Source organism: Colobus angolensis, unplaced genomic scaffold (genome assembly GCF_000951035.1).
Source record: "Colobus angolensis palliatus isolate OR3802 unplaced genomic scaffold, Cang.pa_1.0 Scaffold142, whole genome shotgun sequence".
Lineage (NCBI taxonomy): Eukaryota > Metazoa > Chordata > Mammalia > Primates > Cercopithecidae > Colobus > Colobus angolensis.
Genome location: NW_012114511.1, coordinates 754,136 through 767,376, shown reverse-complemented (window position 1 = coordinate 767,376; position 13,241 = coordinate 754,136). Strand labels below are relative to the sequence as shown.

At 51.5% G+C, this 13,241-nt stretch overlaps 1 protein-coding gene across 1 annotated transcript; it reads left to right on the top strand.

The window, feature by feature from the left end:
* Positions 1-9,375: 9,375 nt before the first annotated feature.
* NEUROG1 (neurogenin 1) lies at positions 9,376-11,053 on the top strand. Its single transcript, XM_011935250.1, has one exon. It carries the CDS (start codon positions 9,641-9,643, stop codon positions 10,352-10,354), a length of 714 nt encoding a protein of 237 aa, XP_011790640.1. The 5' UTR covers positions 9,376-9,640; the 3' UTR covers positions 10,355-11,053.
* The last annotated feature ends 2,188 nt before the right edge of the window (positions 11,054-13,241 follow it).

Genomic DNA, 13,241 nt, shown 5'->3' with positions numbered 1-13,241 from the left:
GAGAGAAACGTATCCAGAGCATGCCCTGGCCCCCGGTGGCCCTGAGGCCGGGAGCCCTGGGAGGGCACTCCAGGGAAGGAACTCATCCTGATCTAGAAAATGGGCCGGTCCGGACCTCGTGGATGTTTCTTTAAGAGCGGGGGAAGGAAACACAATCTCTCCTCGTGGTGCAGCACTTCTACCCCGCCAACGGGGCGGATTAGGGCCAGGATTAACATTTTAAACTCGACCAGACTTTCTGACTCAAAGATCTACTCTGGTTAATCGTATTACTATCCCTGGGATTACTGCTTTACTCTCTGCAAAACAGATTCTAAAATCAAATTGATTAAAGTTCCCTCCTGTCTTCTCTTTACTCCTTTTGGGGCGTAGGGGGAGAGGCTGTAGCTTCTTAAGGAGACGACTTTTAAAATCGAATCTCACTTCGCATTTCTCTCCTTGCCCCTCCTCTGCTTCCAGGCCAGGCGGCGGTAAGAAGACTGGCTGGCGACAGGATTCCTTTTTTCCCGCCCACGTCAGCTCCTAGTTCCTGGTAATTTATCCCATATTAAAACTTCCTTAAGTAAGAATGGACAAGCATCAGCACCTGCTATGCAAATGCGGCCAAATCCAGCCCGGGCCGCGGGGCGTGCGCGCCCGCCCGACCGCGAGCGGCCATTCAGCGCTCCCAAGGCGCCGGCTCTACTCTTCATATGGAAACCCGGCCGGTCCCGACAGATTGCGGCGGGGAGGGGCGGGGGCCAGAATGCCCTCCCAGCCTCGGAAGGCGCCCAGAGGGGACTATCTGCACCTCTCTCTGCAGTGGGTTGTTTTCAGCCATACTCCATTCTTCCAGTCATCTTTGTTGTTTCCTTAACGAACGTCCTATATTAGTGCCAATGCCCATTTTGCCGGATTTCCCTCCAGAATTCAACCTTATTCTCCATCCCAGCTCTTCCAGAGCGGTGGCAGTTTTGTGTTTTTTTGTTTGTTTGTTTGTTTTTGTTTTTGTTTTTGAGACGGGGTTTCGCTCTTGTTTCCCAGGCTACAGTGCAGTGGCGCGATCTGGCCTCACTGCAGCCTCCGCCTCCCGGGTTCCAGCGATTCTCCTGTCTCAGCCTCCCAAGTAACTGGGATTACAGGCGTGAGCGTGGTGGCAGTTTTCTAAGCGTAACAACTTTCCCACCACTTTTATGCGGGCGCGTTGGTCACCAAGGAGTGTAGGACCTTGCCCCGAGGGTCCCAGGAATGTGGATGGGGTCGGGTAGATCGTCATAGCAGGCCCCAAATCCGTGTCAGGGGCTCGGCAGCCTGGCGCACTCCCCGCCTGCAGCCAGGCGGAAGAGGCAGGCCGGGTGCCGGCGCGGCCGCGGTCGTCCTGCCGGATAACAAGGATTAGTGCGTTGGGGACGTTTGAAGACGTGTCTGTGCTCACGTGGCTGGAGGCCGCAGCGCGGTCGCCTCTCGTGCGGCCCTAATCCCCTCACGCGGCTCCGGCGGCGAGCCGGCCCCGTCGGGGAACTGGAACTTGCTGGCCCAGAGTCCCGGCTCTCGCTCCACGCGGGCGCGGGGCCAGGGCGCCCACGCGGCAGTGCCCACGCGTCCCCCAGCGCGCCCCGCCGGGTTCTCTGAGGAACCAGCGGTAGGAAGAACCACGGCGCCAGGGTCATCTGCTCAAGACTCGGGGGGAAGTCCCCTTCTTCCAGCCCAGGAGCCTTTATTTGTGGCTGCATAAAAGAAATCCAGAAACGCCTGGTCTCCCCTGCCGGAGCAAAACCCAAGGGGCCGCGGCGGCGGCAAGGGTGGGGGCGCGGCCGGCGTCCCAAAGAGATGCAAAGTGATAAATACATTGTTTAGAGGCCGCCTGCTCGGTCCGTCCCTTGGGGGCATAGAAAATGAGGCGCTTTCCTCCCCCTTTAACTCGAGGGGAGTACTAATAATTCATGTATGTTATAATTCTTCGCTGCCCCTAGGTAGTCTGGGAAAACTGGAAGAAAAGAAAATGCCAGAAAGTTATGGTAAAACTTAAGATGCGGCCGAAGTCGCTGTCTTTGCCCCTGCTGCGAGTGTTTGAATAAGAAGAATGCTCCTGGACTGTAACAAGCAAAAAGAATGAAGAAGACAAAAGGTTTCCAGAAAAAGGTTTAGCTGGAAGACAAGGCAAGTGAAACTGAAAGGAGAAAAAAAGCATTTACAATGGAACAATAAGTGTACTAATCGCTTTGATATATTATACAAGCCCAAAGACCCAAAACATTGTGTAATTATTTATAAATGACTTCTCCACTCCTGTGTATAATGCAGAGGAAAGAATAAAACTGCAGGCTACTCTCTAAACTATTTCTAAATAGACCTGGTTCAAAAGAAGGCAGAAGTGTTTGAAATAAAATAATTAATGGTGGATTTTATGGTTGTCTCATTAAAACATTTTAATTACTACAAACAAAATGCATTTGTGTTTGAACCCAACATGAATTTATGTAGCTGAGCGTTAAGGTAGAGAAAAGCAAAAAGAAAACACTTGGCAATTTTCGTGTTTATTTCTGAATTCTTTCCATAAACCAATAGTCAGATTCCATTAGGATACGTTTCACTGTGGCTTCTTTTGTACACACAGAAGAAAACACCCTCACACAGTGTTCCCGCACTTGATTCACAAGCATCCAGGGATGCGGGAGGGCAGGGGGGTGTGTTTATAATCCCTAGTAAAGACCTTCTTAAGAATTCAAAAGCATGAAGCTGGCAAAAATGAAACTGCTCAGGAAAATTCACTCTGGCTTTAGCAACTTCCTGTGGCAGGTGCAGCCTGGCTTTGGGGAGTTAACCTAGTGACAGCAACAGCGGGGCTATGGTTTGGGTTTTTGTTTTTATCTGAGTGCAGAAGATTTAACTTCAAGAGCTCTAAGAGAATCAAACTCAGAGGCTCTGAAGGTGAGTCTGGAAGGATTCACAGCTTCTAGCAGCTGATGTGAAAATGACTCCAGGCCTCATTGCTGAGGAGAGGTGGGGCAATCACCTCCACCTGCCCCCTCTTCAGTTCAGGGCCTGCACCCTCCTTTGTGGGCCCTCCCTGTGTGCACACCCCCCTCGCCTCCCCCACTCGCCTTTGGGCACAAAAAGGACATTGTTTCACCCAAGACTGGCCCTAACCACAAACGCACTTCGAACTTTGGCCAGCCCAAGCACATGCTGTCCCCCAACACCAGTGCAGGCTAGAGAATCCCAGTCAAACTGGACAGATGCTTGTGGAAACCATGTGTTTGGCTGCAGAATTGCCAGGTGTCATTTGGGAAGGCATTTCGGGCACAGCACAGAATAAAGGAGAGGTGTACTGGGGCTTCCACTGGAGCCCAGGACTCATTCCACGTGTAGGCAGATTGCACTTCACCAAACCCGTCAGCAGACAATGCTGAGGAATATTCAAGCTGACATCTCCGAATTGGAAAACGCATACAGACGGCACTGTATTTAGCAGGGCAGGGGCCGAGGGGGCCTTCACGGATTTCTAGAAACCATGGATAATTTGCCATTTTCCTTGCTCTGTCACTGAAAGACCCCTCTGTTTCCCCCGTCCTGCCTCGTTTCCCCCCTCCCTTTTGCCCCCCCTTCCACAACTGTCATGGGTCATCAGTAAAGAAAATAGGGAATTGTTTCTCTTTTCCAACCCCACCCTTTTTCTCTTATATGGAAAACCAACTGCATATCTTTGGGTGTACTTGATGCACTGAAAGGAACCTGCGAGCTCTGTGTCCAACCTCATCATTCATCCTTTCCTCTTGAGGAACTGCATCTTTTTTCTTCCTTTTTTTGTATAAAGATAATAACATTTCCTTTCTAAAATGCCACCCACAAAACCAATGCAACTGCCCCCTAGATAGCTTCAGAAAGAAAATCATCATCGAAGTCAAGCAGTCTTGTTTATGAAGGGTGGCCCTCTCCACAACTTCACTTTCTGTAAAATTCCCCATCAAGGGCCGCCGTAGATATCAGCATTGTAGAGTGGCCTTGCAAACTCGGTGCGGTGCACTGACTGCCCTGTCCCCAGTACGTGAGTGGCTGAGTAAGGTGCCCACAACATTCCCTTCTCTTGTCATAAGCTGCAGCTGCAAGTTCATATGTACTGTAAAAAACAGCTTTGCTTTGAAACCCCACAAAGCTCAGGTCTACATGAAAGTGCCACAGCACTCTTGAAATTAATATTCTATCTAACCCATTGGAGGGGACAGAGAATAATCAATCTGAGCTAAAGCAATTTAGGAAGGAAAGTATGAAATGTGATGGTGTCCCCTTCCCCTCAGCCCCTTCAGATTATCATGTCAGTACTTGTTATTACAGGACACTAACTGACCAGTCTAGTTCCTGTTACAGCATCTCTCAACCCCAGGTTGAAGTGTTTCTGAAAACCAGAAGGGAGGCTATCTGACTCAGCCTCGCATCCACAAAAGGGCTGGAAGGCTATGGACACTAACTCCAAACGAGGTCATACACATGGTCATTGAGACACTGACAGGGTGGAGGAAGATGCTCCATCACAAATTCCAATCTGAATCCATCCCTGGATCTCCATGCCTACAGGCACTATAGTTTGATGGTCACTTTAAAATCCTAAAACTGCCCTGTGAACAGCACAGACTCCTTTATATTTTTGTGAACCACACTGATTTATTATTTGTAAATGTTTATAATTTACCACCATTTCTCCCCTATTTTGGCCTTTCTTTATTAAAAAATAATAATAAACCAAGTCTCTCAAGACCCTGGAAGCATCCAACACCTTGCTCCACCCTGAGAGCCCCTCCCTCTCATCTCCCAAGAAAGCTGTTTCTTCATCAGTGTGTTGATGCCAGAAAGGTCTTCTTGATGATGAAGTAAAATCACCTCCCTGCTGGTCTCACCGGGGTCTTGAGTCAGATCCCTAGGGCTGTTTGGAACAGGTGTGCCCTTGGAGCTCCTCTTAGCTGTCACATAAATGTACCTGACCTGCTTCAAGAGCTGAGGCAAGCACAGGATAGGAGAGTGGTTGCTAATGCAAGATATCGATTCTAGTGTGAATAAATTGGCTCTAGGTATCAGTCAATAGTGACTTCAGCATGTGCTCCAGAGGTTCTGATTCAAGGGGTATGGGGTGGGGACCCTCACCATCACTACTACCACAGGTGACCACAGTGTAAGAAGCTCCAGCTTAATCCTTAGTCCCTTGGAACATGTGCCCCACCTTGAAACATCTGCCTACCCTCCCCTGCCCCCCAGCAGATTGGCAGCTGGATGTCTCACACATCAGGCAGAACACCTGGTGCGGTGCTCACCATGGTGGTGCCTGCTGTCGTTGGATTTATTACATGCCCCCATCACCTTCTATTGTACTCTGAGAATACTGTACTCATGTACTAGGCTTGGAAGGCTTCAAGGGGCAGGAGAAACATTCATCTTCCCTGGCAAGCATGCGCAGTTAGAAACTGTGGCCTGGCCTTTTTCTCTTGAGGAAAGACTCTGAGCCTCTTTAAGCTGCCCCTTCATTCTGCCAGGGCTCAGCTCCATCCTCAGCAGATCACTTATAGGAGGGCCCCTACAGATGTACTTATAAAAAGCACAAGGGGTAGGCACTAACAGCCAAGAAGGAGCCGCGACATGCCCTGCCCAAGAGCCAGGAGCAGGCAGGGCAAGGCTTGGATGCTTGCCTGCTCAGCTCTCTAAGGTTCAGGAAAAGGAGGGAAGCATGGCAGGAGAAAGCACAGACCTACTACTAGCTCATAAGGTGGCTCTGGATATATTTGACAAGGTGCCCTCTATGGATAGGTGTAGCCCATGTCAGTGTGCATAGTTTGGTGGGTGGTAGAGAGGCTAGATTTCAGCCCTTACTTGCCCCCTCTACCAGATGTCCTTGTACAGTGAATGACTAGAACAACTTTAACAGCCCTGCTCAGAGAAAGCAGCAAGAGGAGGAGAAGACAGAATGGAATGAGGAAGGCCGCCATGGCCATTCAAGGGCCACCACAACTCCCCCCTTATTCTCTTTCCACTGAGTTCATCCAGAAGCCCTATCCTCCACACCAGTCCCCCCATAGCCACTATAGTAACCCCCAGCCCTCTCTTTCCTTAAATTGTCTATTCACATCCCATCCATCTTTCAAGGCCTTTGTGAGCCTCCTACTCTGCCAAGAAGCCTTCCCTTTGGGAGGTGCACAACACTCTTCAGATCTGCTCCCTTAATAGGTCCTCAACACCTCTCTAGTCCTAATGCCACATCTCCTCTCCTTTAGGACTATAGGCCTGCTTCACACTCCACAAAGCACCTGGCACAGGGCAGCATGCAGTAGGCTCTCAGTGTGTATTTGTTGATTGATTGTGATGGAAGAACATAGAGTGGAGGCTGAAAGGACTTCTGAGTCTGGCCCGGTCTGACCACCAGCGATCCCTGGGGTAACCCGGAAAAAAGACCACCCCATCTCCCACCTCAGTTTCCCATGTGTGAGGTGCAGTGGATAGATGAATAATTTCCAAAGATTCTGCTGGCACTGAACCCTGGCTTGCAAGACTCAGAGCCCATGATCCCCATCAGCCAGGTTTATCACCCCTATCACCCCAGTGTCCAGCACAGTGCCTGGCCCAGCACAGGTAATCAACATAGCCAATGGATTATTTCAAAATAATACAAGGCTAAGTCTCTATGCTTCAGCAACCTGAGGATTTAACTTGGTGTTTTATTTATGAAACCACAGACACTAATCCTGGCCATCTGAAGCAGAAAAGCCTCATGAACGAAAGGCCCACCATGGGAGGGCTCATGCAATCAGTGGGAAGGCTGGAGAACCAGGCTCAAAAAACAGACTGAACCAGGGCAGGCCCTGGGAGGAGTTCAGACAGGATGTCCACTGGTTCCTGGTCACCTCTTCCACCACTGGTCACTGGCTGTCCCAGGTTGTTGCCGCATGACACAAGTGAACTCTGGACTGTCACCAGCTCTGAGCCTAAATTGCAAGTGGGGCAGCCAGTTGCCTGTACTAAAATCTTTTGGCCACACCCTAATTGCTAGGAATGGGGAATGGGTTCTCATACATTCAAATTTCTCAACAGGAACGCTCTACAGGTACCTCTCAGCCAAAAAAGTGACACTGGCCAAACCAATTCTCTCCTTCAGGAATTTGGAAAAGCGTTTGTTGTAGTAGGTTGAAATAGTGGGCCTCTGTAAGATCTGTCCACCCAGAACCTCAGAATGGGACCTTATTTGCAATAAGCATCTTTGCAGATATAATTAAGGCAAGGGTTGCAAGACTAAGTCATCCTGGATTAGCTGGGCCCTAAATCAAATGACAAGTGTCCTTATAAGAGACAGAGAAGGAGAAGACACAGAGGAGAAGGACATGTGAAGAAAGGAGGCAGAGATTGGAGTGACACAGCTGCCAATCAATGAATGGCAAAGATGGCCAGGAGCCACCACTAGAAACTGCGAGAGAGGCATGTCACAGATTTTCTCTCAGAGCCTCCAAAAAGGAGCCATCCCTGCCAACACCTTGATTACAGACTTCTGGCCTCCTGAACTGTAAGAGAATGAACTTCTGTTGCCTCAAACCACCCAGTTTGTGGAATTTTGTTGTAGCAGTCCAAAGAAAGGAAGGTGACACAAGGAGAGAAACGAACGGAGGGTATATGTGTGTGTGTGTGCAGAGAGAGGACCCCTGGGCTCCTGCTGGTTTACACAAGTCGTCAAAGCCCTTGGGTTCTTGAGAAGCTCCTGTATCCATCCAACAACTGCCCTTTCCTGAGTGAACTGGTTGAAGCCACTTTCTGTGACTTCTAATAAATCTCAAGCCCTTACGTATGACTGTGTCCTAGCCTTCCACCTAAGTCAGGGGTACATGCAGGGTGCAGTGGGGGAAGGGGACAGCTGGGCAGAGTCCCCTGAGCCAGAAGGCAAGTGCTGGTCCACGAGCCGAGGTGGGCACTACCACTACACAGCTCTCTTTCTCAAAGGTGCCAATCCCCTCTCCCTCCTGCAAAGAGTCAGCTGGGATCTCAGGGCAGCAGGCCAGGCATCTGGCCTGAGGTTACCACCTGGATATCAGGGGAGGGGGCAGGCACTTTGCTGAAAGCTGCTCATTTTGTTTTTAATACCCTCATCCTATAATCCCGTGCTGTTGCTTACTATTTATCCCCCAAGTACAAAGTTGGGCGATGTCTGGGCCTCTGTGGTTCCTGGGTGAGTGCAGGTGACAAGAGAAAAGTGACTCCTGACATGCAGAGGGAAGACCTGCTAGAATAGGCGAGTTTAAGACACCAAAGGTGCGAAGGGGTTTGGAGGAAAGGGGTTCCACTGTTCACCTGCTGCCCTCCACGGGCCAGCTCTCTCTCGGGCCAGGGAAGCTGAATCCCCTGGCTGGCCTGCCCTGAAGAGGGCCACAGAGGCTGCAAGCAGGGCTCCAAGAGACGGTATGCAACGGATTTCTCCGGGCATGGGGCAGGCAAGGATTCAGGAACTCTGGAGAAAAGGAAATTCTCATACTTCTGTTACCTTAAGAATCTTGGGGTGACTGTTGGGGCAGAGGTGCGGAGTAGAGTGGAGAAGGGAAGGGAAGGGAAAGAAGGGAAGGGTGAGACCAAGACTCAAGGCAACCTGGGAAATCACCCGATCTTTTCCACTCTCCTCTTCGCACTCCCCAGATGGTCAAAAGATTCTTTCCCGTTTCTTCATCAACCTGAACGGAGCAGTGACACTTACCCTTGCCCTGAGCCCCGTGCCTCTGGCATGGCTACTCTCCATTCTATTAGAAAATTATTTTCACCCTGTTCAGCGACTGCTGCACATTTAGTGTTCCACGAACATTATCTCTGATCACCCTCCACAGGGTAAACTTGTGTCTCACTTTACAGATGGGGAAAGCAACGCTCAGGGAAGTTAAATTACTCGTCCAAAGTCACGCAACCACTCAGCAGCCGGAGAGGGGATGTGAACCCAAACTCCAAGTCCCCTCCAGGTTTCCGCAACTCCTGGGAGGCTCACACTTTCGCGCTCGCGCCCCGCCTCCCCGTCCCACCCCAGCGAGGGGCGCCCAGCCCGCCTCGAGAGGAGCGTGCCTCGGCCGCTAATCGCGCGCCGCCCCCGCCTCCGTTTCACTGCCTGGAGACGCCCTGGCCAGCTTAGCCCGAGCCGACTCCCCGGGCCGCGCGACGCCGCCGATTGGCCGGCGGTAATTACGGGCACACTCCGGGTGGGGGGAGGGGCGAGGGCGGCCTCCCGCGAGCATAAATTATGCAAATACCCAGGCGCTGCACGGGGATGACCTGCCGCCTCGCTCCATTCACCCGGGCTGCCGCGGGGGCGGAGGTGGCAAAGGAGGGGGGCGCCCATTGTTGCGCCGGGTACTTAAGGGGTCCTGAGGCCAGTCGTGTGCCACACTCGGTGCTCACACGAGCTGATCTGATCGCCGGCGACATCACTCGGGAGACAGGTCGGGCGCGTGGCTCCTGCAGGCGAGGCGAGGAGGCGAGGCCAAGTTCTCCGTGCGCCCCTGCACCCTTCCAGGCTCTCGCACCTGCAACTGGCAAAGAGTAACAACCCCAGGCTGTTGGGAACGTAAGTGCGCCCTGGCGGCCCTGCCCTCAGTCCGGGCTGCAGCTCTCTGAGCGACTTTCTATCTGTCCGTCGGTCCTGCACAGCGCAACGATGCCAGCTCCCCTTGAGACCTGCATCTCCGACCTCGACTGCGCCAGCAGCAGCGGCAGTGACCTGTCTGGCTTCCTCACCGACGAGGAAGACTGTGCCAGACTCCAACAGGCAGCCTCCGCTTCGGGGCCGCCCGTGCCACCCCGCAGGGGCGCGCCCAATATCTCCCGGGCGTCTGAGGTTCCAGGGGCACAGGACGACGACCAAGAGAGGCGGCGGCGCCGCGGCCGGACGCGGATGCGCTCCGAGGCGCTGTTGCACTCGCTGCGCAGGAGCCGGCGCGTCAAGGCCAACGATCGCGAGCGCAACCGCATGCACAACTTGAACGCGGCGCTGGATGCACTGCGCAGCGTGCTGCCCTCGTTCCCCGACGACACCAAGCTCACCAAAATCGAGACGCTGCGCTTCGCCTACAACTACATCTGGGCTCTGGCCGAGACACTGCGCCTGGCGGATCAAGGGCTGCCCGGAGGCAGTGCCCGGGAGCGCCTCCTGCCGCCGCAGTGCGTCCCCTGCCTGCCCGGTCCCCCAAGTCCCGCCAGCGACGCAGAGTCCTGGGGCTCAGGTGCCGCCGCCGCCTCCCCGCTCTCTGACCCAAGTAGCCCCGCCGCCTCCGAAGACTTCACCTACAGCCCCAGCGAGCCTGCTTTCTCCTTCCCAAGCCTGCCCAAAGACTTGCTCCATACAACGCCCTGTTTCATCCCTTACCACTAGGCCCTTTGTAGACACCGTTACTTTCCCCCTCCCCTAGTCAGCAGGCAATAGATGGGGCCCCAGCTGCCGCCTCGGGACCCCCTCTCTAGGCGGAGGGAGGAAGCGGGAGCTTTAAAGCGGTCGGGGATACCTGAGCCGCTTGTTAGGTCGCCGCACACTCGCTGTGGCTGCCTCTTGGTCTGTTTCGCCAGCCCTCAGCCCCGGGCCCCTCCTGCCCGCCCCTAGACGGCCTTTCCTTTTGCACTTTCTGAACTCCACAAAACCTCCTTTGTGGCTGGCTCAGAACTGACCCCAGCCACCACTTCAGTGTGATTTAGAAAAGGGACAGATCAGCCCCTGAAGACGAGGTGAAAAGTCAATTTTACAATTTGTAGAACTCTAATGAAGAAAAACGAGCATGAAAATTCGGTTTGAGCCGGCTGACAATACAATGAAAAGGCTTAAAAAGGAGAGACAAGGAGTGGGCTTCATGCATTATGGATCCCGACCCCCGCCACTGCAGGCTTGCTCTAGGAAGAACTGGAGACTCTTGCTTAGCTATTCAGGCACAGGGCTGGAGAGTACTTTAATTTATTCAAGATGCTTCATTCATATGAAAATGTATTTTTGTACATAAAGAGTTTATTATGAGCTATCAAAGTTTACATTTTTGTACTGCAGATGCTTCATGTAAATAAAAACTAAGAAAAAAATAAGTCACCAAGTTTCTTGCCTAATATTAGTGTCTCTGGGGCTTGTCTTGCTTTTCCCTGGTGGCTCAACCACTAAAGTGAAACAGTATCCCCACTCACCTCCAAAGCCTCCATTCCTGTTTCAAAAACAATTAAAAAATAAAACGCACCTGATTTCCACCAAGAAATGGATAAAGACAGACTAGGGCATTTGGGATCTATCATTCCTTTCACCTTGTAAACACAAGGGAGATCTTTCAGGCTCCCCATAAGCCAATTAAGACTTTTTAGTAGGGAATTAGCCCCGGATCCGCAGCTACCTGTTGAGGTAGGGGCAGTGGGAGAGTCTTTCTTTTGAGGAACTCCACATCAGCTGGCTCTGTGTTTCAAAGAGAGGGGATTAAAAAGATCAATACAGTGTGACCACTGGTTAGGAAATCCCAGTGACAGGTGGGCCTAGGCTAGGCGAGCAGAAGGGTCCACTCTTATAACAGCCTATTTAGAGGGGGAAATTAATTTGTAAACAATGCCTCCAAATTGTTGTCCATTGAGGCTGGGTTCACCCTGGCTGTGAGGTGTGGGATGAATCATGCTGGTGTGGTGTCCTGAGTGGGGTGTGTAGCTGCCTAAGATTGTGAGCTAGGGTTCCTGCATTCTCCTCAACTCCCATCCCCCCAACACATACACACACTTAACACCAGCTGTGACCCATAGTGGTGGGGAAGGGAGGGGCACACAGAGGGATGGCTTGGGTGCAGGGCTTCCTCAGCCAGGCCTCAGGGGCAATAGCTAAAGCTTTCATTTGATGCCAGAGAAATCAGCTGCCCAAACTCAGTGGGGATTTTTCTGGCTGCAGTGTGTTTGTCTGTTGTCTGACAATTAGCTAACAGCATCGGCTCGTAGCAGTTTTTGTTTTAAAATTTTAGAATGTGGGTAATGACAAGATGTAGTTCCTAAAATGCTTTTACTGACTTTCCTCAGCTCACAAGTTACCCTGTGTTGTTAAGACTAGATCTCGGCCAGGCACGGTGGCTCACGTCTGTAATCCCAGCACTTTGGGAGGCCCAGGCACATGGATCACTTGAGCTCAAGAGTTCAACACCAGCGTGGACAATATGCAAAAGTTAGCCATCGTGGTGGTGTGCACCTGTGGTCCCAGCTACCCAGTAGGCTGAGGAGGGAGAATCACCTGAGCCCAGGGAGGTAGAAGCTGCAGTGAGCCCTGATGGCACCACTGCATTCCAACCTGGATGACAGACTGAGACCCTATGTCAAAAAAAAAACCAAAAACAGTCTTTTTTTCCACTGAATTCTTCTTTTCATGAATATAGTGATTTAGTGGCAAGGATACAGGGGAAGGTGGGAATGGGTTCAGGAAAATGTGTCCTGAACGCCAAGTTGGTACAGTGAATGATATTTATAGAGAAAATACATTTGTTTAGGAGGCACATAGAAGCAGAGGGCCAGAGTATGGTCACTGATAGCAGGTTCTACTTATGGAAGCATTTTCCCTCCTCACATGTTATCATAGTGAGTTGGATCCACAGATCCATACACTAGGTCCCTGAAGGCATCACTAAGCCCAGCCATTGGCAAGGCACCCTCCTTCAGATACAAAGGCTACTTTGTAGAGGTTCTGGAAAGTTGAATGCCTTCTCTAATCATCCCCAGAGAGACAAAGTCATTCAAGAAAATCTTCAAATCTCTTCTGCTAAAAGCTCCAAGGAAAAAGTCATGTTTCTAAAATAACCCAGCCCAGGGTCTCACTCTATTGTCTGTCTCAGAATTGATTCACTTGACTAGTTTTGTGTTTTCTGTTTTCCTAACGCAAATAACAAAATGGTCTGCATCAGATTTTCTGCTCTCCCATGCATAGGATGCTTGGAAGTGACGCCCTCCAGCTTTCTGAAGGGCCCAGGCCAGATTCAAGAAGGGCAAGTCTCCTATGGAGAGTCCAGCCATAACACTGGCACACATGTCTGGGACAGGGGAAGAGAACAACAGATTGTGTACTGATTATTGTCCAAGATCCTAGGGGAAAGCACTGGCAAACAGCTGCAGCAGGAGCTTGGCCTCATACAGCTGCATATGTGCAGCACTGGCAGCAGTGGGGAAGACCTTTACCACTGAGACTGAACATAGCAAATCGTATCCTCAAGTTTGTTGCCACAGTAGGCTCACAACTCAATATGTAGAGATGTAAGACCCAGAGCACC

Excerpts from the sequence above, each read along its gene's own strand:
- NEUROG1 (XM_011935250.1), top strand. The coding sequence starts at position 9,641 with ATGCCAGCTCCCCTTGAGACCTGCATCTCCGACCTCGACTGCGCCAGC.